The sequence below is a fragment of the Zophobas morio genome, unplaced genomic scaffold (genome assembly GCF_036711695.1).
Source record: "Zophobas morio isolate AGI-343-1 ecotype UQ-CSIRO unplaced genomic scaffold, CSIRO_AGI_Zmor_V1 ptg000568l, whole genome shotgun sequence".
Taxonomy (NCBI): Eukaryota; Metazoa; Arthropoda; class Insecta; order Coleoptera; family Tenebrionidae; genus Zophobas; species Zophobas morio.
Window position 1 is genome coordinate 81,021 of NW_026972671.1, and position 23,724 is coordinate 104,744.

The 23,724-nt window shown below is 36.0% G+C and overlaps 4 protein-coding genes and 3 long non-coding RNA genes across 14 annotated transcripts; 4 read left to right on the forward strand and 3 right to left on the reverse strand.

The window, feature by feature from the left end:
* Positions 1–311: 311 nt before the first annotated feature.
* On the reverse strand, positions 312–774 carry LOC135121323 (uncharacterized). Its single transcript, XR_010278924.1, has 3 exons — positions 689–774; positions 584–621; positions 312–509 (listed from the first exon to the last, which is right to left on the reverse strand). It is a non-coding gene; the product is annotated as an uncharacterized LOC135121323 (long non-coding RNA).
* A 214-nt stretch (positions 775–988) lies between these two features.
* On the forward strand, positions 989–2,461 carry LOC135121352 (glutamic acid-rich protein-like). 2 transcript variants are annotated; one of them, XM_064045666.1, is made up of 9 exons: positions 989–1,012; positions 1,093–1,215; positions 1,274–1,386; positions 1,439–1,504; positions 1,556–1,604; positions 1,655–1,682; positions 1,734–1,806; positions 1,859–1,911; positions 1,985–2,461. In XM_064045666.1, exons 2-9 carry the CDS (start codon positions 1,117–1,119, stop codon positions 2,419–2,421), a joined length of 918 nt encoding a protein of 305 aa, XP_063901736.1. In that variant the 5' UTR covers positions 989–1,012; positions 1,093–1,116; the 3' UTR covers positions 2,422–2,461. The 2 variants fall into 2 exon arrangements, with proteins under 2 accessions (XP_063901736.1, XP_063901737.1); XM_064045667.1 differs by having other exon boundaries at positions 2,015–2,461.
* A 4,389-nt stretch (positions 2,462–6,850) lies between these two features.
* LOC135121327 (uncharacterized) lies at positions 6,851–9,233 on the forward strand. Its single transcript, XM_064045646.1, has 15 exons — positions 6,851–6,888; positions 6,938–7,166; positions 7,221–7,264; positions 7,333–7,419; positions 7,484–7,580; positions 7,636–7,785; positions 7,842–7,914; positions 7,968–8,040; positions 8,092–8,160; positions 8,218–8,319; positions 8,384–8,519; positions 8,582–8,676; positions 8,743–8,844; positions 8,908–9,034; positions 9,115–9,233. Exons 2-15 carry the CDS (start codon positions 7,088–7,090, stop codon positions 9,231–9,233), a joined length of 1,353 nt encoding a protein of 450 aa, XP_063901716.1. The 5' UTR covers positions 6,851–6,888; positions 6,938–7,087.
* Positions 9,234–9,293: 60 nt separating this feature from the next.
* LOC135121320 (uncharacterized) lies at positions 9,294–9,810 on the forward strand. The gene is made up of 3 exons (XR_010278922.1): positions 9,294–9,478; positions 9,546–9,632; positions 9,695–9,810. It is a non-coding gene; the product is annotated as an uncharacterized LOC135121320 (long non-coding RNA).
* A 1,009-nt stretch (positions 9,811–10,819) lies between these two features.
* Positions 10,820–15,121, forward strand: LOC135121322 (vesicle-fusing ATPase-like). Of its 2 annotated transcripts, XM_064045639.1 has the most exons (20): positions 10,820–10,865; positions 10,924–11,112; positions 11,167–11,288; positions 11,348–11,425; positions 11,510–11,641; positions 12,408–12,520; positions 12,662–12,819; positions 12,893–12,988; positions 13,046–13,122; positions 13,180–13,314; positions 13,363–13,450; positions 13,506–13,585; positions 13,645–13,779; positions 13,833–14,000; positions 14,077–14,158; positions 14,212–14,345; positions 14,398–14,464; positions 14,528–14,607; positions 14,667–14,880; positions 14,939–15,121. In XM_064045639.1, exons 2-20 carry the CDS (start codon positions 10,938–10,940, stop codon positions 15,049–15,051), a joined length of 2,247 nt encoding a protein of 748 aa, XP_063901709.1. In that variant the 5' UTR covers positions 10,820–10,865; positions 10,924–10,937; the 3' UTR covers positions 15,052–15,121. The 2 variants fall into 2 exon arrangements, with proteins under 2 accessions (XP_063901709.1, XP_063901710.1); XM_064045640.1 differs by lacking the exons at positions 10,820–10,865; positions 10,924–11,112; positions 11,167–11,288 and having other exon boundaries at positions 11,382–11,425; positions 11,486–11,641.
* Positions 15,122–15,801: 680 nt separating this feature from the next.
* On the reverse strand, positions 15,802–18,064 carry LOC135121357 (target of EGR1 protein 1-like). 2 transcript variants are annotated; one of them, XM_064045670.1, is made up of 12 exons: positions 17,935–18,064; positions 17,839–17,879; positions 17,647–17,785; positions 17,479–17,586; positions 17,318–17,425; positions 17,114–17,183; positions 16,939–17,017; positions 16,744–16,828; positions 16,606–16,683; positions 16,172–16,494; positions 15,995–16,115; positions 15,802–15,938 (listed from the first exon to the last, which is right to left on the reverse strand). In XM_064045670.1, the coding sequence occupies exons 1-12, from the start codon at positions 18,055–18,057 to the stop codon at positions 15,840–15,842; spliced, it is 1,374 nt and encodes a 457-aa protein (XP_063901740.1). In that variant the 5' UTR covers positions 18,058–18,064; the 3' UTR covers positions 15,802–15,839. The 2 variants fall into 2 exon arrangements, with proteins under 2 accessions (XP_063901740.1, XP_063901741.1); XM_064045671.1 differs by lacking the exon at positions 17,318–17,425.
* A 3,035-nt stretch (positions 18,065–21,099) lies between these two features.
* On the reverse strand, positions 21,100–22,436 carry LOC135121355 (uncharacterized). 5 transcript variants are annotated; one of them, XR_010278940.1, is made up of 6 exons: positions 22,332–22,436; positions 22,226–22,265; positions 22,098–22,168; positions 21,966–22,010; positions 21,362–21,909; positions 21,100–21,313 (listed from the first exon to the last, which is right to left on the reverse strand). It is a non-coding gene; the product is annotated as an uncharacterized LOC135121355 (long non-coding RNA). The 5 variants fall into 5 exon arrangements; XR_010278938.1 differs by having other exon boundaries at positions 21,362–21,610; positions 21,674–22,010; XR_010278939.1 differs by having other exon boundaries at positions 21,362–21,469; positions 21,550–22,010.
* Positions 22,437–23,724: the final 1,288 nt, after the last annotated feature.

Here is a 23,724-nt window from a genome sequence, read left to right on the forward strand (position 1 = left end):
TCAAGAAAAAAAGGAGAGAATATAATACTTCTTCCCCTCAAATGGTGTAGAATTTATAAAAACTCTATTTAAGACAACGAAACCAGCAAAAAGGACAATATACCATGTTATAGCATACAGTAAGAAGGTAATTTCAACTCGGCTTTTTATAACTCAAAACAATAATAAGGCTTGTCATCCAACACGAAAATATTTGTATGACGAATATATAAGGCAAAAGAGAGTAACTTTAAAATCACAATTTTATAACAAGACTGCTAATCAAGATTAATAAAATATTAAAAGACTTATGGCCAATCAATAAGAGCAGGTAAGTATAATAGTCAATCTTCACTTCTATATTCTAACTCTGAAACTTATCTCTGCCCAGTAACAATAAGACACCTTCTGTAAACACGACCTGATAAAGACTAGCAGAACAGGTGACTGACGTTTTCAAAAGATAAACTGGATCCATAATTATAATACCTTTCGATAAATTGACTATTCAAGGTTACAATAAACCTTGCCTACGCTCAAAGAAAACAATAAAGATTAAATTTAAAACAAAATTAAACAATTAGCCAAAATGAATTAACACAACCTCTTAAACTGGGCAAACTAAATTTATGATGATAAACGCTATATAATAAAAAAAATTTGTAACAATTGTAAAAATAGAGCACTTAATTAATCATAATAATTTTACCCAGACTGGTTAAACAAATTTGACCATTCACCAAACAAGTCACCTATTAATAGCCTATTGCGATTGTAGCAGGTATAACATATAACTTGATACTGTATGTAAACAAAAATGGTATAATACAATACAAAACAGTTCACTTTGAGTGCTTAAATAAACTGTGACGTTCACTGCCTTATGGTGACCAACTTGGCCCCCTACAACGTGCAAAGAATTTGCTCACGTGCCATAATTTTCACATGGCCGCTCCTCTACTCAACAGATTGTTAATATAAATAATATATTCTTGACTTATACTTTTTACTGTCACCCCTTTTACTCCTTTCGGTTTGCCTTTTTATTATTTTATAGGTTTTATTTGTTTTTTGTAAAGAAATGCTATTTATGTCTCTTATACAACTTATTAGTTACTTGATACCCCTTGAGAAAAGATGTTTGATTTTTACGGCGCAGTTGTTTCTCAAAAGAAATTTTACGAGTATACCGATGCATCATCTGAAGAAGTTGAAACGATTTTACACATAACACATGTGAGTATTTTTTTGGTATTTCCAGGGAAAGAGGATATTTTAATAATACAAACTTAAGGCGACATTTGGCCCTAATGCCACTGATAAAAAACCACATACGTTAAGCTGTACAGTGCCTGTTGAGGATAGCCATAAGACTTTTACCATAGCAACATTAACCGTTGATTCTTGGTAAGAAGTTAGCTTTATTGTGAGTTGATTCTTTATTCATTTTTAAAATTAGCCCTAATATTTCTCTGGACCTTCGCTATTCAGACGATGTTAAATTTGAAGTTGAAGGTGGAAACAAGTAACCTTACTATATTAAGAAGTATTTTTTTACTTAAATGGATTTAATTAGTGAAATTCATTTAATCGGCTATCTTGAGACTTTGGAAATTCGGGACAACGTAAGTTCTTGCCTGATTATACTATGAGCTTATTAATTGTCTACTACTAGATCGAAGATGGCCTTATGGATTATGAAGGTTTTCGCTTGTTATTGTTGTGAGAGCTACAAGTTTATATTATATGTTTAGAAAGTGATAGCGAAGACGAAGTTGTAAAGCGTAATACTCTCGCTAATGAAGGAAAGAGTGCTAATCCTAAGCGGTAAAATTTATATTGACGGTATGTTGAAACCCAACTTTAACTTTTTTTTTAGAGTGAAGTCTTCTGATGGCTTTTTAGCTAATGGCAGTAAGAAAAATGAATTTGGTATTTCGTAGTTTTTTGCTTTTCATTAAATTTATATTCACTTAGTTGTGCTGTAAAACTTTTTGTTTTTCAGCACTCATACTAAAGAAACGTTTTTTTGAAGAGGCCGGCAACTTGGACGACGATGATGATGAGAGCTACCATGAAGATAGTAAAATCGAAGAGTTGAGTGATGAAGACGAAGATGAGGATGAAGACGACGATGAGGACGATGAGGAAGATGAGGAGGATGAGGAGAATGAAGAAGAAGATGAGGAGGGTAAGGACGAGGACGAGGACGAGGAAGAGGACACTGATGACGAAAAGGAGGTGGAAGTTAAAAGGGAAAACAAAAAGCTAAAAAAGGATAGCAAACAACCTTTAAAAGGAAGCAAAAAGGATAACAGCGTTAAAATCGAAATCAAAGACAAAAAGACTGACAATGAAACTATTGCTTGTCCGGTTTGCTCGAAAAAGTTTAAGAAAGAATTTTCTTTAGAACAACATAAGAAACAGGTTCATGCAAAGTAAGTAATCTTCCACTTTCCTTATTAAAGTCTTAAAACTTTTATATATTGTTCTTATGTTATGTATTTATATTTTGCAAAAAAAGTAAGCAGTCTTTTGAGATTAAGTAATAAATTCAGTCATCTCTTTTATTTGAATAATGTCTCTCTTAGATATGGGTAGTTAACCTTTTTTGCCATTGTTTATATATTGCTTTTCAAATCTCTAAGAAAGTTCAATGTAAAGTGGTTTACTTAAAAAATATAATCATATAAGATTGTTCTTAACTTAAACGCGTAATTTTATACGGGCAGTAATCAATTAATAAACTTAAAAGGCTTACCACTTTAACTTAAACACATTTATGCAAGCACTATCAAATTCTCTTTTTACTAGGATTTTATCTCTTTTATCAAAAGGATAGTCTTAAAATGTTTTGCGACTACAAATGGGTGTGATGGGGAGACGCAGTAATAATTTTATTAAGATTACTTGAGGTTCACTTTAAAAACCCACATAAAAAACAGAAGCCTACTCTTATTCACTTAACTATTGTGGAGTAATGATTTAAAGCAGCTATATTGCTGTATGCCTTACCCTGTAATTGAGGTAAACTTTAAAAATAAGTAGCTTGATAATTAGCTAAAACCACAAATCATTTTGTACGGCCACCACTCTAACGTAGCGGGTCGCAGAGCGTAACTTTTGTATGCTAACCTTGCATTGCTGAATTTAAAGTTATTTTTAAAAACGTAATCTTTAATAAGCTTGCATAATCCTAATCTCAACTCTAGCCCAGCGCCCGTTGCAAGGAAGGTTTTAAATAAAGTTTTTTCAAAGTTTTTAATTTACAAACTTTAAAAATTTCCAATATGAAGTTAGAGCACATGCAAAATTTGTTCTATCCACTAAGCCGCTCTTCCTTCAATTCAAAATGCTTGATTTAGTTATAAAGCTTTAAGAATTGAGTAACTGTGTTACAGGTTTAAAAAAAGCTATAATTAAGTAAAAGGGTACTATTGGGTAGTGCACGAGTTTAGGTTTCAAGATATTAACTGGCACTCTAGATTAACTATTCAGTAATTAAAAAATAAGTTAAATAAGGACGAACAAAAAAAACAAAGAATCGCAGCCTCTTTAATAGTTACGTATGTTATATAAATACCCACTTCCGATTAAAAAAAAAATTAATTGAAAATAATAACTAATATCACTCAGTTAGAATACTTACAATTTTTTGTGAAAAAAAAAAGATGCAACATATCCGAAGGGCTTAAAAATACAAGCTTGTTACTCCGCCTGCGGCCATAACACAGGGGGAGGGCGCGAAAGGTGTCAGTAGAGTACCTGGTGCCTATACACAGACTTAAAAGTGATATATAGCCAAATGTTAAGAACTGGAGTGCGCAGCCACCAATTATTAATCTATTTATGAGTAGATTATCTAAGTGGTAATAAAACAACTTAACTTAATGTTACTAAAATTTCCTTGAAATATCCCATTTCGTTGCAGGTGCGTAATGATAATGATTACTAATTTTCCACTGTTGGGCAAGAGTCGCGCATTTTATCTAGGGATCTTGTATACTTCGGGTAATTAGAGTTAACTTTAAAGTAGTGTGAGAAGTTCAGCAGGTGCTTGAAACATGATTATATACATTACTTAAAGTTGGCTTTTATATTTATGAACTCGAACCTTATGGTTATAACAAGAGTGTCGCAGAAACTAAATTACAAGGTGCGATTTAAGTATAAGGCAAAATAAGAGTTCTTCGAGTTCTTTTCTATAAGCAATTTTTTTCATGTCACCCTAGATTAAGTAGAGAGGCCCCTAAAGTTATTAGTATAGATGTCACGATTTATAGGGTAAGTAGTCAAATAGCTCGAGTTAAAAGTATAAGGTGGATAATAACTTATTTTTTGGTGACGGAGGTTATAAATTAAATTTTCAAACATTTTATTTATAAAAAGGATGTAAAAAATAGTAATAAGAGCATTGAGGAAGGCAAAATCTTTTTAAGATTTACGTAGTCAATTAATGAATTTAGTTAACTAGCATTAGTGGAGGTTTTAAAAATTAGTTAAGGTTGTTAGAGTTTACCCCCTTTTTTTTTTTATATTACAAAAAAAACAGATTTTTAAAAACTTTTAGGTGTGGTATGCTTTTGAATTTATATAATGTTAACAATGAGGATGTTTAAAACTTCCTTCAAAGCTTGTAGGCTATTTTAATAATACACACGCCCGCTAGACGTTAAGCTCCCAACCAGCTACCCTGTAGACAGTTACTATTAACACTTTGGTCGACCCCTATAGACCAAAAAAATATACTAAACTGGATCTTTATATAATAAAGCTAAAATTTCTTTACAGTCCTATAGAGTGAAAAGATACCACGAAAATGAAAGAAAATCTTGTTTTTATTTAATTAAAATGAATATATATATATAATTTAAAACAATCTTTATAGATGAAAAAAAAATCTACCAGTTAAAAATAATTTAAACGCAAAGAGCATACGCTCGATGGAATCACCATTTTTTTTAACTGCGCACTGTAATTGGAATCATATAATCTACAGAGGGTGTGACACATACTTGACATGACAGAATATATTAATCAATAAATTTATTTGGTTTTATGTTTATGTTTATTAGAGAGACCGACTGAGATTATGAGATTTTCAATAGTAAAAGGATCTAGAAGATAAATTTAACTTTTTTTTATTAAATAGAGATCATAGCTAAAATCATACCAAAAGGCCCGAATACAGGTTTTAAGGTATAGTTAGTCATAATTAGAGGTATCAAACCAAAAGCAGGTAGAGCTTTTAGTATGCTGAGTCATTGCTCTTCCAATGCTTTTCATATGTACGACTGTTTTGCAAATAGTAACCGGCGTTCCAATATGATATGTATGTCTGGCTGCACATATTCAAAAAGGTAAACTAGGGCGTCTACATCTAAACGTGAGGATTAGCCTAAAAAAAAGTAGTTCCTTTACAGCTTTATTTTGAGAACTTAAATACCGCAAATTCAACATCCAATAAATACTTGCATAATTTAATTTTTTTTGAACCCAGAAACTGACGCCATCATTTAAGTACTGGTATTTTCTTACACCCTACTAATTAAGAGTTTCAAAAATTGGAACAGGGAAAAATTCATATTGGAGGCATTCCTCTTTTGCAAGCACTGGGACTGAACCTCTTTGCGCGCACAAAATATACTGTCTTATCAAAAATGTAACTGTGGCGATGAAAGGTATTAAAAGAGAAAAGATAACGGTAACTTCTGCTTTATCAAGTGTTCTGTGCTAAAAACATCAAAATTAGAGAAAATAATGATCGTTTGTATCGGTTGTAGAAGGGACGAGTGCGGAAAGCATTCCAAGAAAGTAAGTTTTCATGTGCGAAAACTAACTGAAGGAAGTCACAGGAGAAGCAGAGTAACTATTATCTTTCTATTTTGTTTACAATTTGTGAAAAATGAATATTATCAATTTCTTTTACCCATCTCTATGCATTTAAAATAAACTGAGTTCATTTTTTGATTATTTGCGGAACTAAGGAAAAAAATAGACTTGGATAATTTTAGGTCACCCTCCTTGATGCTACAAGGGGTAATAATGAATCGCAGCAGTAAAAACCTACAGCATAAAGTTTCGGCTGGTCGATCTATAAGCTTCATTTTAGTAGAGCTAGGACACAATTACGCACAAGGTGGAGTATATATATAAATTCGTGCTCATAACAACGAAAAGCGATAGAGAATAAAATAGAAAACGAAGCAGAAAAATGAAAGTGAAAACTCCCTATGTTTTTTTTGGGTTTCACTAGGTATTAAGCAACATTTAATGCTGAGGTACCCCTCAAAACGTTGTTTATAGGGCTCATAGAGGTTATTTAATATATTAATTATTTACTTGGTCCAAAAACTATTAGTGTACTTACCTTTTCAATTAAAGATCAACAATTATATCATTTCTCAAACATAATTCAACAAATTTTTTGTAGATTAAACTATTGTATCACTTTTTGTTATTACTATCGCCCCATATATGCCATAGCATAGCGGTGTAATTTTTTATTACGTAGCGCTTCAAACTGTATTACTTTAACGTTCACCAAAGAGTTATAGTTGCCACAGTAAGGCTAGGTGCCACTCGAACAAGGAAATATATTAGGTATTTATCCAGTAGTGTTAATTAAAACATTCTTAGTCCTTACACTCAAAATAAAAAATTATAACAATGGCACTAGTATTTTCCGTTTGAGATTTGCACTACTTACCAGTAAAAAATTTTTTTGAGAATATAATAGATTTCATTTCTTCTAAAAAATATTATAAGAATGGTGGGCATGCGCGTAAGGTCTCACATAGAAAAGTGGCAGAATAACTGAGTTCTTCGTACCTTGCGGACACACTCCTTCTGCCAGGACAACTGAGTCATTGGGCTTGTTACTTTGGCATTCTTCCGGCGTCAATTTTGGTCAACTTTATAAATCGTTTAACAATAATTTTGAATAACTTGACTTTAGGATTATTTCCTTATAGTAATCAGGAAATTTTTTTTAACAACTCTTTGCTCACACAAAACACATCTTATCTCTCTAGTTATAACACAGCTTTTAGAATTTACAACTATATTGGGACATTTATTGATCACACTCTTTTCACATTTCGGCGTTATGAGCGTATTATTCTCAACACTGTTACTCATTTTGTTTCCTTTAAATTTGTTAATTAGAAGACGACGGGTAAAAAGAGGTCTTAACATTCTAAAACTAATTTAACTTGACTATTATTTATATAATACCGAAGAGTGTATACTGGAAGTTGACTTTAGTCACGGATTAAAGCTACGAGTTAGATTTATCACTTTTTTTAGAATATCTTGTGTTTTTCATTTTTACGTTTATTTGTTAACGTCTAGGAGCATGTTTCTGGTGACCCGATAACAAAGTTATTATTTTATAATAACTCCATGTCCATTTTCGAATTTTTCACTTGTCTTGAAAAGGTTTTTAATTTTACTTAAAGCCACTGTTGTCATGTCAACTTGCTTTTTAATTTTAAATTTTTAGGCAGGCCTTGATAAGCGGGTTAGTGGGCTTGTTTGCTACTTGGGCAACGGCTCTTATGTGACGACACTTGGCTTGGCTGCTATTCAGGAACTTCGAGGTAAACGTAAACTTGATTATTTTTAAAAGTTGTCTTATTTATCTTGTAACGTTAGAGTCCATCACTAATTTTTCACGGAAAGGAAAGTTCACCTGTTGTTTTTCCAACTCTTTCGGAGAAGGTTTTAATGGAATTTTTGCTTATTACCTGGCCACTGCTTTTGAACAGGTTTACTTGCAACCTAGTGGTGAACTAAACTTTGCAGGTTTTATATTTTGCTTTATATATATTTTTTAAAGTAAGTAAGTTAAAGATGGGTAGGGTTGATAATTGAGCAACCTTTTGTAAAGCGATTCTTAGAAAAACTCGGTTTAGTCCCGTATTTGGAAAGCAGGTTTGTTTATGTTTGGTTATTACTAAATTATGAGACTTGTGTTTTATATAAAGAAAAGAGTATAAAAATATGAAAAATTTATTTACCGAGACAAAATTCACGGACGAGCACAAGGAAGCAGTAGCGGTATTGATAATAATTAAAGTTATTGATTTATTAAAGAAATTTATGACTTAGGGGGTATTGGAAGTTGTAATTCAAGAAATAACTGATGAGATTATTGCTCGCCGTAGGATCGCTCCTGAGGTTTTTTATTTACTGTAGTATCACACGTTAGTTTTACCATTATTGTATGTTATAAAGGATTTGAAAAAATTGATAGAAGGAATATTTTTGTCTTCTGAAGAGGCAAAGAAATGGAAACTTATAGATGACGCCATTTATCTGCATCAATTCTACGAACTGGTTTTACTAATCCGTCTTTGGACGAAAAAAATGGCCGTTTTAAGTAGCTCTTCTTTTTTCTTAGGATTTTATTAGAAACAGGAATCTTCTTTTTCTCCAGCACTACTATAAAAACCCACGTGATTTCTCGTTGATGATCCCAAAGTGCGTGTATAAAAGGGTCCATAGTTATTTTCCGTGGTTGGCACGGCGTCTATTAGGTGAACGAGTGCTTTCGTTCTTGTGGATGTGAATTTCGAATTCCCCCACTTCCGCCACGCAGGGTCCCCAAGAGTGGCTCTCATATACTTACGCGGCAGCATACTAACAGGGAAAGGGGTCCCCGGCCGCACCAGCGGAAGTGACTGTGTTTCTAAGGTGGCGTCTCTTCCCGCACCCTCCTGCCCTCGTGCTACTCCGTGATTCTCTTTTCTACATTTCTAGGCCCTCCTTTCAGCCTGCGAAGATGAGCGCATTTCTGCCATTTTGCTCAGGGTTGACACTGGCGGCGGGAGCTACGTGGCCTCGGACGCAATCTCAGCAGTTGTTAGTTCTTCATAATTAAGTCTGCGCATTTTATCTTATTCTACAGCTGTTTTTCATAAATAGGTGGCCTATGCGGCCCAAACGGCCAAGAAGCCTGTAGTAGTGAGCATGGGCAACGTGGCTGCTTCAGGCGGGTACTTCGTCTCCTGCCGGTGCAGCCGCATCGTTGCTCATCCTTTGACCCTCACCGGTATTCCTTAGTGTATTACTAGTAAACTCCTTTACGCATCTTAAATAATATCTTTATTCTATTTATTTTTATAAAAATAGGTTCCATTGGTGTTGTCTTTGGAAAGTTCGGGACCACCCAACTATGGAACAAACTTGGAGTGGATTGGGACGATTTAAATACACATGAAAATGCAACATTTTTCACAGGAATTTTTTGATGAAAAACTTTGGATAATAGTTTTTTTTCTAATTAAATTTATATGTCTTCACCAACAGGCCGTTACGGTTATAACGAACAACAACAAAATAAACTTGATTGGTTTTTAGACAAGATCTACGAAGACTTTAAACAACACGTGGCCACAGGCAGGAATCTTGATAACGAGAAAGTGGAAGAGATCGCTCAAGGACGAGTCTGGACTGGTCGGCAGGCTCATTCCCTGGGGCTCGTGGACCAGCTCGGGTTTTTCTTATAATATTACTGCTTAGAAAAGTTAAGCATTTCATTTCAACATATACTACTACAACAGAGGCTTCCACACCTCCATCTTGGCAGTAAAACAACTGTTAAATATAAGCCCTCATGCACCTGTAAAGCTCATAGAGTTTCCGCAGTGGTATATTTTATTAAAGTGGTTTGTGCTTTTACCACTGACTTGAATATTATATCTATTATTAGGTCTTTAAAGAGTCTCTTTGGGAATTATAATAATTCGCGAGAGATCTTTGAATCAGCACCATGGGGCTCGTTCGCTTTGCGCTTTTTGTTTGAGCATATAAAAAGTTACCTTTTTTCAGGGTCTTATAAAAGCGAGTTTTTTCCTTCAGGTTTTTCAGTCCACGAGACTGGTTTGCTAATAAAATGATCTAAAAAGTAGCTTCGGCTTCTTCGTATTACTTCAGACAAAATTTGCAGTGCTCAGAGGTATATCCAATAGTTCATAAGACTGCAAGGCTGCTCAATAGTTGCATAAGTCAATATTGCAAGAGGGAGTAGGTTTTATAAAGAAAATAAATATTCAAGGCTATTCGTTATAAAATATATAAAGCTACTTACCTTGGAACGTACGACTCTCTTTTAGAACACCTAAACAAGATCGCGCTTATCGCTTCTTGCGTAAACCCTTTAATTTAAAGATATTTTTAAACATAAATTGAAAATATTGGTCTTTTTTATAAAGTAAAAAGTTATTTTTATAAGGTAAATAAGCCTAAATTATCTTAAAGCCCTATTTATTTTGGTTTAAAGATCTTTTTATCTGCGTAAAAAAAATTAAAAAGAAAAGAGCACATAAAGTAAAGGCGGGGGGGGGGGGGGTTGCAAAAAAAAATTCCTTCTTACTAGTTTTTATTACCTTTTGCCTTTTTTTTACATTTTTATCTATGTAATTCGTTTACTTGTTTGAGACTTGCATAATCTCGCTTGTATATTTGTTTAGAGACGAGTAGGAAGGCACAAGTAACCTAGATTGATTGTTTGCTCCCCTTTCCTTATCTTCTCTTTTTAATTTTTTTAACATTCTCAGATGATTCGCTCGCATAACTTGCGCACAACAGTCTATTCTCCAGCATATGCATAGTAGAAGACAAAGAATTCGAGCAGTCTTTTTGTATGAAAACAATAGCCAAATTTTAGGTCTACTTATCCATTTTCTGGACCAAATTGCTTTGTGCTAAAGAAAGCTGACTGATGATAAGTTTAAAATACCTCTTCATAGGCAGTGTTATAAGCCAGGAAACTTTTAAGTACTGAGCGTATATATATGGTAACCGAATTTTTTATATTGCATGAGAGAGCAGATGTGGGGGTTCCCTGGGAGATACTGCAACGAGGCCTTAGTTGAAGAAAAGTTATCTCTTTTTTATGTTTAAACACTGCTTATCGTGACTTTTACCCATTATTATCAGACATCCGATATGCTATGAAATTAAAGGTAATAAAATCTCCAAATGAAAATGCTGCTCTGACCAATGCAGTTTTTTGTCATCCCAACCTTCTTAAATCAAGCTATATAGAAGTTCGTACCAGTGAACATCCGACTCATAGTTTTTTTTTTACACTCCTCGAAGACTCAAAGATACCTTCTGACTCAATAGGTAACTATAGACCTATTGGATTTTCTTCGAAATTCATATATATAAATTATACAGCTTTTTCTTATCATCAAAGAAATTGGGCCGAACTTGCTTTAAACGTAGAAGTTGACGTTTTCCCTTTTGATATCTCAAAATATAAAAATGGCAACTATTATTTGAAACACATAAACCTTGAAGTTGAACTATTTTTTTCTGCTTAGGACTAGTATATAATAGCTATATGTTTGCGCTATAGATCGACTTTTTTCAAAAGAAACAAAAATCTCCTGCTGAACCTTTCGACGCCAAAACAATGGCTGCAGAATTTGTACAGGTTTGAGAAAGTTTTACTTAGAATTTTATTTCTATTTTAAGGCGTTTTTTCTATATTAAGCTTCTGCTTATCAATATGTTATAGAAATTCCCCAATCTTCTTTTAAGTAAAGGACAGTTATTGCTACTGGTACACAAAGGAATCAAATTAGATTGCAGAGTAGAAACTTTGGAAGTAATGGATTTAGAAAAACTTAAAAACTCCATGGAGGACGGCGTTAACTATTTTATTACTTTTTCCAACTTGTGACGTTGACTATATAAGTTATATATATTATAGAATATTAACCAAGTTAAAGAGGCGCAGACTAATAATGCTATCATTTTATTATAAATTTTTATCTATAATCCGTTTTTAACTATTTTAGCTAAAATGTAATTTCAAAAGAATTTATTTAATTCAATTTTTTTTTAAACTGCCTTTTAAGTTATTGTTAAGAAAAATATGTCTTTTACTTATTTTTTGTAAAGTTTACGTAAGTATATTTATGAACCAGAAAAGTTTATCTAATTTTTATATACTTGCGTAAAAATATTTATTTCACTTTTCAAGTCTTAATTTTTATTATATAGAATAATAATCCCTTTTTATAGTTATTAAATATTTTTTTAATAATATTTTAGTTTCCTTTTTTATATTTTATTTTTTAAAAACTTTTATGAGAGAAATAAAATTATTTTTTGTTTTTTTTTCCAAGTCTTATTCCTGTTTATAGCATTTTTTTACTTTAAGATTTCTATAATGTTTTTAAATTTTTTATTATATAAAACATTTTCAGTATTAATTTTAAAAAAGTTTATTTTTGAAAAAAGATTTTACTTTTCTATTATATTAGTTTTGTTTTCCAAATAAATTAATATAAAACGCCTTTTTATGATACTTTTTTAAAGTATTTAAATTTTATTTTAACAATTTCTACGTTTAAGTTATTCACTAATACAAATCTTTTTTTTTTACTCGAACTGCTTCTATTATGTTAAAGAGTCACTCTGAAGTTGGAGAGCCTTCCGATCTTGGAGTACTCATGTCGCAAACAGCCGTTGACTTTGTTAAGGCGGAAGGATCTGCTATAAAAATTAAAGGGACTGCTGCGGGGTGCTCCCTCTTTAGACTTTTCACTATTTTATAGAACTTTATTCAGTTTGATTGAATTTATTTTAGTAGATTTTTTTGTGTTTAGTTACTGTTAGCAAGCAGCAGAAGTCTGCCTAAAACTTGCAATATTTATATTGTCAGTATTTGCGCGGTGAATCTCATCAATCCCGATTGGAATTTTGAGCAAATGGGGATTGGCGGACTCGATAAAGAGTTCCGCACGATATTCCGGCGGGCCTTTGCCTCGCGCGTGTTCCCACCGGACTTAGTCGCCCAGCTTGGAATCCAACATGTGAGAGGTGCGATGACTACTTATGCTGCGCTCAGAAGTTTAATTTATACTAAAAACTACCCAACCCTTTATTTGGTAAGGGATTCTTCTTTATGGGCCCCCCGGGTGCGGTAAAACTTTAATGGCTAGACAAATCGGAAAGATGCTCAACGCAAGGCCGCCCAAGATCGTGAATGGTTTTATTTCTTTTTTAATTTTTTAATTTTGATTAGATACTCTGAAAAACAACTCAGGTCCCGATATATTGAATAAGTACGTCGGTCAGTCCGAAGAAAACATAAGAAAATTGTTTTCGGACGCCGAAAAAGAGGCGCGCTACTTTTATAATGTTTTCCTTCCTGTAAATTATGATGTATTTTTATAAAAGGCGGCTGAACACGGCGACTATAGCGCTCTCCACATCATTATTTTCGATGAGATTGATGCGATTTGCCGCCAACGCGGAATGTCGCTCGGCTCTACAAGCGTCAGCGACAACATCGTCAACCAGCTTCTGGCGAAGGTTAATTATTATTGTAACCAGCCTTCCTATTATTGTTATTTACTGCAGATCGACGGCTACGAACGTCTAAACAATGTTCTTATCATCGGGATGACAAACCGTGCGGATCTTATTGACAGCGCTCTGCTCCGCCCTGGTCACTCCTTTCCTTGCGCAGATTAAAACATGTTAATGTCTACCGCGTGGTGAAGGGCGACTCGAAGTCCAGATGGAGATTGGTCTTCCGGACGAGAAGGGGCGCCTCCAGATCCTTTCGATCCACACTCAAAGCGTACACCTGCCTACTCGTACTTGACTTGCGCGGGCCATTAAGCACAGCACGAACGGCAGATTAGAGACAATGGCTTGCTTAGCCCAGACGTGTCTCTGGAGGAACTGGCAGCTCTTTCCAAGAACTACAGCGGAGCAGAGATAGAAGGCGTCATCAAGGCCGCCTCCTCTTATGCCTTTTATCGCCACGTGGATGTAGTCGATGTTTACGTTCATTTGTTTAAGAGGATGATATTATGGCAACGCAGAATAAAGAATTCGGGAAGGTCGATGTTGAATCCCTCAAGCACATGAAGCTCTACAGAGCGGACTTTGTTTCTGCGTTTGAAGATGTAACTCCTTCATTTGGCGTACAAGAAGCCGACTTCAAAGATTGCACCCAAAACGGGATTGTCACGTGGGACTCAGACATCGAAGTATCCCCCCCCCCCCTTTTTTTTTTATTCTAATAAGCCTTTCTGCTTCTTTTGCTTAAACAAATCTCTTATTCAGCACATCATCGAAGAGGGCCGGCTCTACTGCAATCAAGTTCAGAACAGCAGCCGCACTCGCCTCGTTAGTTTGCTCATCGACGGTTTGTCCACAGCTTACTTGGAAATAATTTTCTTTATAATAACGTGCGACCAGGGCTGCCAGGGGCTGGTAAAACTGCTCTTGCCGCTACGATAGCGCTGAACTCGGGTTATCCCTTCATCAAGTTGGTGTCTCCCGAGCAGTACGTCGGGATGTCGGAGGCTTCCAAGTGCGGGGCTATCACCAAGGTCGCACGTTTACTTCGGTGTAGGCACCAGCTTATGCGTTGGTCTCCGATAGACTTTTGAAGATGCGTACAAGTCTCCGCTGAGTCTCATTGTTATAGACAATATCGAACGCCTTTTAGGTCTAGTTTTGCCTTTCTTTCGCCGTCGAAACGGTTTCGTTTTTATTATATATATCTCGGCAGACTACGTCCCGATAGGCCCCCGCTTTTCTAATATGGTCTTGCAGACTCTTCTAGTGCTGATTAAGAAGCAGCCCAAACAGGTCCCTTCCGAGGCACCGTTTCATAGCCTGTGGCGACGCTAACTTTCCCATGCCCGCAGCATCGCCGCCTTTTTGTTATTGGCACTACCAGCCAACGCGGCACAATGGTCGACTTGGGAGTGCTGCAAGAGTTCGACGCGCATGCAACTGTTCCTTGTTTGTCGCTCCCAGAACATGTGGCCTCTGTAGTGAAAGAGATCAACCTTTTCGAAGGCTCTGAGATTAGTCGCCTCGCCCAACTGCTTCGAGCCGAACAGCTCAACTTCCGACTTGGTATGCGGGTACAACTTGGTAGAGGTCCTTTTTTATATCTTTCTTCTTCCTTTTGAAGGCGTCAAGCCTCTTATTATGATATGCGAGATGGTAAGACAAGACCCGCAGATGAGTGCAGAGACATTTCTCATGTATTTCAGGGAAGAAGTTATTAAACTCCAATATGCATAACTTGAAACGTTCTATCTGTTTAAACATTGCTGCCCTGAATGTAAAATAGTAATAAAATAAATTGTAATCACTGCTGTTTATAAGGAAAGTGTCTTAAATGTTTTGCAACGAGCTAATTGCGAAAGAGAAACGAATCTTTTGCCTGAACTAAGCCGCCCCGAAAAATTTTACAGTAAATTGTCATTCCGTTGCATCTCGTTGCTAACTTTGCAGAAGGTTAAGTGTCTTTAAAAACGTTGTAAATCACGACAAATTAAAAACCACAGAAGATATAAACCTTAAAGTAGTGTTAATTTGACCAAAAACACCGGCTAGTTTCTCCTTTTATTGTAATAGTTTTTCAAATTCTGCTATTGTGCTTTAAATTTCTATGGTTTATTAGTCTTTTTAATTGCTGGCAGAATTATATTAACGGTTCAGAATCCCCTTTCAGTCTTTACTCTAAGTAGTTCGATGTGGTAGCAGCTATCAAATAAGAACTGGAAACTGTCGATTTAATAATTATTTACAGCCCAAAACGCACTGTAAAAGAATTTTATCCGTGCACGCGCTGGAATAATTTCAAGCATTTCTCTAAGAAACCGTATAACACTGTGAAGTTATTGGAAGCAGCTTTATAAATTACTCTAATCCTAAACTCCCTTATATCAAAGAAATTGCGTTTACAAAATTTAACAGGTTTAATATGTCATTAAACCGAAGGGCAACGCCTTTTTTATTTCTATAACAAACTCTCAGGTACAGTCACTTATTCCAAAGCTTAGTCTGTTGGTAATTAGCTAATTAGTCTACTTGCCGAATAATTGTTGCTGAGCGACGTTCCTGCTTTTTCGCAAGAACTCCTGTGAGTTCAGTGCATACGCGCTTTTCTCCAACTTGAGAGGGACCTGTTAGAAAAAAAAACTTTGCGGAGGTTATAGAGGACCGGTTGAATAATAGAAACTTTTTTATAGCTTAGAAAAAGCATATTGTCAAACGCCGTTAACTTCTCATTATATATGTGACTGTCGACAAAGTAGACAAAGCCAGTCATGAAGGCGTCGAAGCCCGCCCGGTGACTGAACCTGTTGATGGCCGTATGTTGCCTGCATAAGGATACACGGCCAACACAGAGAGTGACCTTTCAGTAGGGCAGAGAGCATCCCGCGTGGCCCTTTCGCGAAGCTCGTCACGTGGCTCGGCGTTGGCCGCAAAGCCATTACTGCGGGGGCGCTCCCCTGTTGACTCCTCGAGGGCAAAGCGCTTAGCAACATTAGCTAAACACTCTTGTTTCGCACGCTTTAAAGATTTCCGCATCTTTTTTTTCTGCTTCTTCGAAAGCTTTTCGGCTTTGGGGGCATGTAGGGCGCTTCCTCCTAAAGAAACGGAGTTGCCGGCTGTAAATAAAAGTTTGATGTCGTGGGAGAGGAGGCAGTGGCGGCCATGCGAACAGTTGCCGTGGCTCTAGAGTGCGGCTAAGGTTACAGTAGTTATATAATCTGACTGGATTGCAAGAAACAGCAAAATGGAAAGAAGAACTGAAGCATAAAATTTGAAAGATTGAATGTGAAGTACAGCGTATTGGGCGCAAAGGACAACAGGTGTGGGTGGAGCTCGGCTTAAATCGAACAAGTCAATCTCGTTCATTCTGATCTACAATTAAAAACAATAAACCTTCCATTCTTTGTCAATAAAAATAATGGCGATACTAACATTGATAAGAGGGTCGAATGAAGAAGCTAAAAGGAGATTTGAAATAGAGACTGAGGCAAAATTCTCGGTAGCCATGGTCTTCATTCTGTATAAACATATATATATAAAGAATAAAGAAACAATTAAAAATAAGCGAAAGTCTTGAGTAATATACTGATCTGCTTTATTACTAAAGATCTATGTAACAATATATGCCTTTTCCAGAATAAATACTCCAAAAAACTTGCGTCATCCCTAACTTGGTAGTCGGCTATGTACTTGGTATCAGCGATGCCTGAAAAACGAAAAAAGATTACCAAAAACAGGCCCAAGTTTTGCACCACTTACCGCAAATAATTATGTATTTGTCCAACTAAAAAAAAAAAAGAACCGCCGCGAAAAAGGCAAGACACGTCAGCAACAAAGGTCTCAAGGCTACTAGGAAGATCGGCATAAAAAGCCTAAAGGAAAAAATTTCTAGCTCGTTAGGTATACAGAAACTAATTAAAAAGCAAGCGATACACTAGAAAGAAAGATATACAAAAATTAAAGCTGAAATTAATATAGAAACGGCATAATAAAGGTTACTCAAAACCTGATAAAGAAATATAAGATCAATGAAGCCGTTATGCAAAACAACACGTAAATTTGAGTTACTTATTTCTAAAAACAGTTTCCTCAAAAAGGGAGTTCTTTCTTCTTCCTTACCAACAATTATAAGCTCACATATAACTTGGAACATATTAAAGACTTAACTCGATCATTTCCAGAATAATATAGCAGCCCTTCCGATATTTGTTTATTAAAATCAAAACCGTTATCTGCTAAGAACTGTAAACTGCTGGGGTCAACAGTATAACTATCCTAAAAAAAAACCGCGTTTTAGGTAAAAATATCTATTTATCATTGCCTTAAGACAGAAACCTGGCATGCCGTTAATATATTAAAAGAGTACACTTGAAAATCATTAACATCTAAGGGACAAAAAAAAGATAATCCTAGAGAAACAATAGCCCTGGACTTTGCCGTTAAAGAGAGTAACCGGTAACGGTCTTCGAGATTCCTGTATAATAATTATAAAAAAAAAGGGGATATTGGCCAAGGAAATAATATAACGGATGTTTAAGAGATTTCAAGTCTCCAAGGCCACTGAGTTCCTAAATTTTAAATACTAATTTAACAGTTTATCAAACAAAAGAGGTACCAACGTACTAAATCGACTGCTACGAAAGAAGCCTTAGCTACTAGTTGTAACAAAAAGAAGCTAAATTGGTTTTCAGCGCTCTTTGTTAATTCAATAACAATATGCCTACGTACCGAGTCAGAGTTTACCATTTTTAATACTTTATGGCACGAAGCTAAGAAGGACTATAAAATTATTAAAAGCTTGTAAATTACCCGGATCACGTGTATGATGTAAAAATGACCACTCGGGCCTAGTTCGTGTCAAGCTATATTCAATCGAAATAGATTAGAAAGAAAACTCAAACTTTCAATTAGGACTAATTGCGACAAAGTGCATTCTAATCATTTATCGATAATCTTCCTATATTTTTTAATCTTCAAAAACACAAACGAGGAATTAGAGCTTAAAGCGCGTCACGATGATATCGTCGCTAGCTAGCAACTCCTAAATGACAATGGGCATTGTGTCGGAAGACGACCTTCAGTGGGTCTAACTGAAGGTCCTCATAAAGAGTTTCATTCGTACAAACCACGTTGCTGCACTTGGAATGCAAACGCTATTGCCTTGAAATCGTAAGTCCTTCCAGCAAAAGCGTATGTCATTTTTGGCCGGACCCAAGACACATACAATCGTCGTGTGCTTTGCAGTGTAAGCTTGCTGTTGGTGCATAATTAAAAATAAAGCGTCTTAGTTGCTCCCTCAACCTTCACCACTCTGTAGACCCGTGTGACCATTACGAAAAATTGTTGTCAATTATGTCTCCCAGGTATTTCCTTTGGAGCACCACCCAATCTTCATGCTATCAGAGGTCAAGGTCGCCAATGATGAGTTACGTTTCTGCGTTATTAGGAGGGCTTTGCTTTTCGTGTCATATAATTACTTTTTATTAACGACACCAGTCGTCGAGCGCGTCAAGATGGCGCCGCAGATGCTAGCATGGCAGGGTGGGAGACTTCGACGATAAGAAAATGGTTGGCTGTATCGTCGAAGTAAAGGACGACACGCATTTGAAAATTAAATGGCAAGGTCACGTCGCATATATAGAGTGCGGACAGTAGAGGTGGGAGAGGAGAACCTCGAGGGTCCCCTGCTTTCAGTAATCGCAACGGCGGCTTGTGCAGACCTTGATGCCAAAGTTGATTCAAGGCCTTCTCCACGCCAACACGGCGTGGTTATGCGGCCTCGCCTAATTTTTACGATTTAATTATATTTTATCATATTAATATTATCATTAACTCTCAGCTACGAGGTTAGATGTAGAGGCATTTGCCACCCACTAGAAGCTCACCCATCTAAGTTAGAGCCCTACCGACATGAAGACCATCCAAGCACGTCCACCTTAGTTACTGCTTACCTTCTAAGGCCTAATATAAGCAACAGGATTAAGCTAAAATCCAGAGCGGAAAAGATATTGTTCGACCCATAAATACACAGAAAACGTTGGGCCCTGATAATAATTTTAATTTAATGCTTAATAAAATTTACTTCAAAAACTATTTCTCTGATCTTAAGATTAATTAACTAAATACTTACCACTGCTTACTTAAACGGTGGTTATTAGCAGTTATATTTAATTCGAGAACTAAGCTTTAATACTTAAAGACTAACTTTTAATAAGCTTGCTGTCTTTCCTTGGAAAGGAGTCAAAAGCGGTTAATTTTCTATAGATGGCAAGAATTTGAGGATAGGGTGTGTGTTCTAGCTAATATTCAATTTTGTTCTTCAAAAAAATTCCCACTCCACCAGATATTTAGACGTACCGGGAGAAGCTACAAATGTAACGGGTGTGGTCATTTAGATTTTGAAATAGGCTTTTAATAAAATATGGCAGGATGGTCTGCTTTATTGAATGATTACTGTTAGATTTCCTTTTCACTTCACTGCGGTGGTACATCCATATTTAACAAATAGAAGTTTACTGTTAAAGTAAGTTCGATAAATTCCGTTATTAAACACCACAATGTGAGCGCTCCCCATGATACTCTATTGCTCCCTTTACTTTTTCTTCTACATGTGTAACATGCCACATTAGTCCAAAATCCGCCTAACTGGTGTCTAAAAACAGACACTTTCATTTAAGTGTTTGATGCATGTTTTCACATGAAATCTAGTAATTAACGCGTCAAGCAGTAGCTTTTTTTTTAATGATTATAGCAAAGGGGATACCCCTCCAAATTCTTATTCTCTCACCAAACCAAACCCATTCCTGGAAGTAAGAGGTATATTACCTCAGAGTGAAAGTTGACAACAGACTAGGCTGTGCTCCGCATCTTTCTTACGTCGTTACTAAAAGCATCCGTTTTATACCCCCTACTATGTAGAAGCAAATTGCATCTAAAAAACAAGCTTCTATTATACAAATCGGCTATACGCCCGTTGGTGGTTCATGCCTCTATTGCCTGGCTCTAATATACAAACAGTCATATTCATTCGACTACTACAAATAATACACAATTGCGTTCTGAGAATGGTGGTGGCCGTGCCTTGGTTTATGTGCAACAAGCAACTCTAATGGAGGGTGTAGCCTACAGCCTATGTAAACATGTAGACACCATAATTACTAATTTGGCAGGCTCTTGATTATGACTGACTCCCCTTGGTACACCAACTACCGCAGCCGAGACAGTTTTCAGACCAATCGAAAGGGGATTATAACTAAGAATATAATTTATAATATTACTTTAATTTAGTATATATTTTTTAATATTATATAATGGTACTAATCTTAACTATTTTATTATGACAATAATGTGGTGGTTATAATGCGAATTCATTCTAATTGACGGCTTTATGAGCTTTGCACCCTCTATTAATAGAGAAGTATATTACGTAGCAACTGATTGTAATCACGCCTGTGATAAGCCAGTACTATAAATAACTGAAAATAATATATTATTAAATCTTCAAATTCTTTTTAAGTTTTATTCTCTCCATAACTGTATTTGTCCTATTATATCTAATATTTTACTGCCAAACTTAGTTATTAGAAAAGTTTGAGCTTTTAAAATTATATTAATGTTGGTCATGTAGGTAAGAGAAAGTCATAGTATCTTAATTAGTGCTAAAAAGATGTTAAAAGTTGACTTCTTATTGCGTATTTTTATAGCTTTATGTCGTATTGAGAGTTATAGAGTGGTACAATATTGTAAATGATTCTTTTAAACATACAAAGTATATTTCAAAAGGTGATCTCGATAACTTTATACCTAAAAAAAATGAGTTGGCTAACTCGTTGGTATCATTAGGAAAGGAGGGCACGGGTCTCAAGTTCATAATCCCATGGATTAAGCAACGCAGGTAAGGAGATCTAGCACTATGAAAACATTTAAAAGGACAATCACCTTTTTCCTTCTGTATACTTACAAGACGCACACACGTCTTGTTATTAGATTATGCATTTTGATGCTTTTTAACATTAGTAATTTAAATTGGCTTGTATAACACACCTTTTACCTCACTATTGTTAATAGAATATGGGCGTAAAGCAATTTAGTAATATTTTTTTTGCTTCTTCCCTACTCCCACATCATCGGCGTAGACGATATAGTTAATCTAAAAAGTCTTAAATATTGGTGCGACCAAATGGGAAGATATATGTATTCATATTAAGTCAAGTTGTACTAAATTACAATTGTGCAAACCTTTAGACGATGTGAGGTTTATCCCGAAGGTTTTAGGGATGGACGGCCAATATATACAATACTAGTAAATAGCACAAAAATGACAGTACTCATACCAACGTATCAAGGGACTTAGAACAAGCACCATTACACACCAGTTAGGCGACCAGACCAACATGAATCCAATCAACCACTAGCGGCCTCGGAACCAGAGCAATAGTGATGCCTATTATCACTCATTAGCTAGTTCTTACCTCCATGGTTTTCGTCCACAGCTAATCACTCGAATAGAGGCAGGTTCCTAGCTAATTCGGAAAGTCTCCCCAAAATTTCATCAAAGGGCCGAGAAGCTCTCCATCGGCAACGTATAAGAATATTTTGCTTGAGAAGGTAACGCTAGTACTCATCGCGAAGAGTTAGTACTCAAGTTACTTAACCTGAATAGTTTAAGCAACCAAAGTCAACTTTCGAACGTGCCAAGTCTAGTTAAATAATCCGAAGACACCAGGTCCAAGGCAGAATATTAACCATAATGAGACATCAAAAATTATAGGTTAGAGAGAACCTACCTACAGAATTTAGCCAGCCTTTGGTTTTTTACCAAGTTTAAAGAGATCTTTCCACCCGAGCGTTATACCATCTATAGCTTTCCAAAGTACAACGCAGCCTTCATAACAAAGCTGAACTCAGGAGGTACCATAATAATGGTGCATTGGTTTTTCGTAGTTAATCACCTACTAGTGTTAGAATCAAGTTAAAGAAGTATGAATGGTTAAAGTTTACATTAACGTTAATGTCAACACCTTTGCAGAGTAGAGAGTGACTTCACCCGAGACAGATGTTACTACATTCACATTGGATTACATCTTCGGATGGCAGTCTGTTACCTCCCCTAGATCGAAACCATGGGGAACCCTTCAGGAATATGGGAAAGGCTGGAAGCGAATTCTATATATAGATTTGTCTGTTACAGGTACTTCTACGACATGAGCCCAGGGACTAAAAGCAATCCTGACTCCACATTAAGAATGTACTAGACTATCGCGAGGTTCTAAAGACATGAACCATCACCACCGAGATACATTGTACCAGCACCTGCACTGTTGACGTTAGAAATCTTTCTTTAAAGGATCGCCGACGCGTACCTCGCCGTAGTCGCAGCGATAACCTAGGTCACTTACGGTTCCCCGGGCGAAGAATGAGACGCGAAGACAAGATGATAAAGGCGTAACAGGACAACCGCAAGCAACAAGACAAGAGAGCGAATCTCTTAGCTCTTATACAGGAGTTTAAGAACCCTTACTTATTAAAAATGACCTGTGCAAGGTCAAAAATAGTGCTTCTATCCACAGAATTAAAACAGATTTGGACAAGTTTTTGGTATTTCTAGGGGCAAAAGCACTAAAAATTTAAAATAGAAAATAGGAAAATACTAATAAACAACATATAGTTAGTCAGCAAACAACCGGCCCGAATGGAATATTAAGGCCGCTCGAAGGATGACCAAATTAATACCAACGCAACCATCACAAAGCTCGTTAATTAGCCAAACTTTCTGGTAATGTAAAGGCATAAGTAGCTTTTGATCCAAGCATAGTGTTATTCGCTTTACTTTATATTATTTTTATTTAATTATTTAAATTGTTCTTTATTCCAACCTTCCTGCTAGCAAATAAGCACTAGGTTACTCCAAGTTCGCACAGTAGCAGAGGAGCGGAGTCTAGGTTAGAAGTACGATTGTTTTGTTAAGCATCAAGACGCTACTGAGGCGGGAGGTGCCTCGCCCTGAAGACATTACAAACCTGATGTTAACACAACTGCCGGAATAGGCTATGATTTATTCCCGCTGCCTCTTAAACTGGGTGATGGCCTTCAGCTTTTACCTGTGCGATGGAAAATGGCGGTAGTCGTGATGTTACCAAAGACACCGCAACTGGCATCCGAGCTTCAGAATTTCGACCCATTAGCCTTTTGTCAGCAGTTGCTATACCGTTTAAAAGCATTGTGGACGCCCATAAAATTTACCGGAGTTTCGGTTTGGATTATAAAAGGTCAACGACCCAATAAATTTTTTGCTTAACCAAATGGACAACCAAAACCTTGAATTTACGCCCTAGTCATCCCGCGCGGCCTTCGAAACGTGCTCAAGTTGCATCTAAACAACCGGGCCTTCAGCGTGCGAATAGGAGCTGCACT

Coding starts and splice junctions, on each gene's coding strand:
- LOC135121352 (XM_064045666.1), top strand. CDS start 1,117: ATGTTTGATTTTTACGGCGCAGTTGTTTCTCAAAAGAAATTTTACGAG. Junction 1,387..1,438: donor ACATTAACCGTTGATTCTTG/GTAAGAAGTTAG, acceptor TTTTAAAATTAG/CCCTAATATTTCTCTGGACC. Junction 1,912..1,984: donor CAGTAAGAAAAATGAATTTG/GTATTTCGTAGT, acceptor TTTGTTTTTCAG/CACTCATACTAAAGAAACGT.
- LOC135121322 (XM_064045639.1), top strand. CDS start 10,938: ATGAAATTAAAGGTAATAAAATCTCCAAATGAAAATGCTGCTCTGACC. Junction 14,346..14,397: donor AGTGCGGGGCTATCACCAAG/GTCGCACGTTTA, acceptor GGTCTCCGATAG/ACTTTTGAAGATGCGTACAA. Junction 14,608..14,666: donor TTAAGAAGCAGCCCAAACAG/GTCCCTTCCGAG, acceptor CCATGCCCGCAG/CATCGCCGCCTTTTTGTTAT.
- LOC135121357 (XM_064045670.1), bottom strand. CDS start 18,057: ATGGTAAACTCTGACTCGGTACGTAGGCATATTGTTATTGAATTAACA. Junction 17,018..17,113: donor GTCTTGCCTTTTTCGCGGCG/GTTCTTTTTTTT, acceptor TTCGTTTTTCAG/GCATCGCTGATACCAAGTAC. Junction 16,495..16,605: donor TCCTTTGCGCCCAATACGCT/GTACTTCACATT, acceptor GCCGCACTCTAG/AGCCACGGCAACTGTTCGCA.
- LOC135121327 (XM_064045646.1), top strand. CDS start 7,088: ATGAGCGTATTATTCTCAACACTGTTACTCATTTTGTTTCCTTTAAAT. Junction 8,320..8,383: donor TGCATCAATTCTACGAACTG/GTTTTACTAATC, acceptor CTTTTTTCTTAG/GATTTTATTAGAAACAGGAA. Junction 8,520..8,581: donor GTTGGCACGGCGTCTATTAG/GTGAACGAGTGC, acceptor TCCGCCACGCAG/GGTCCCCAAGAGTGGCTCTC.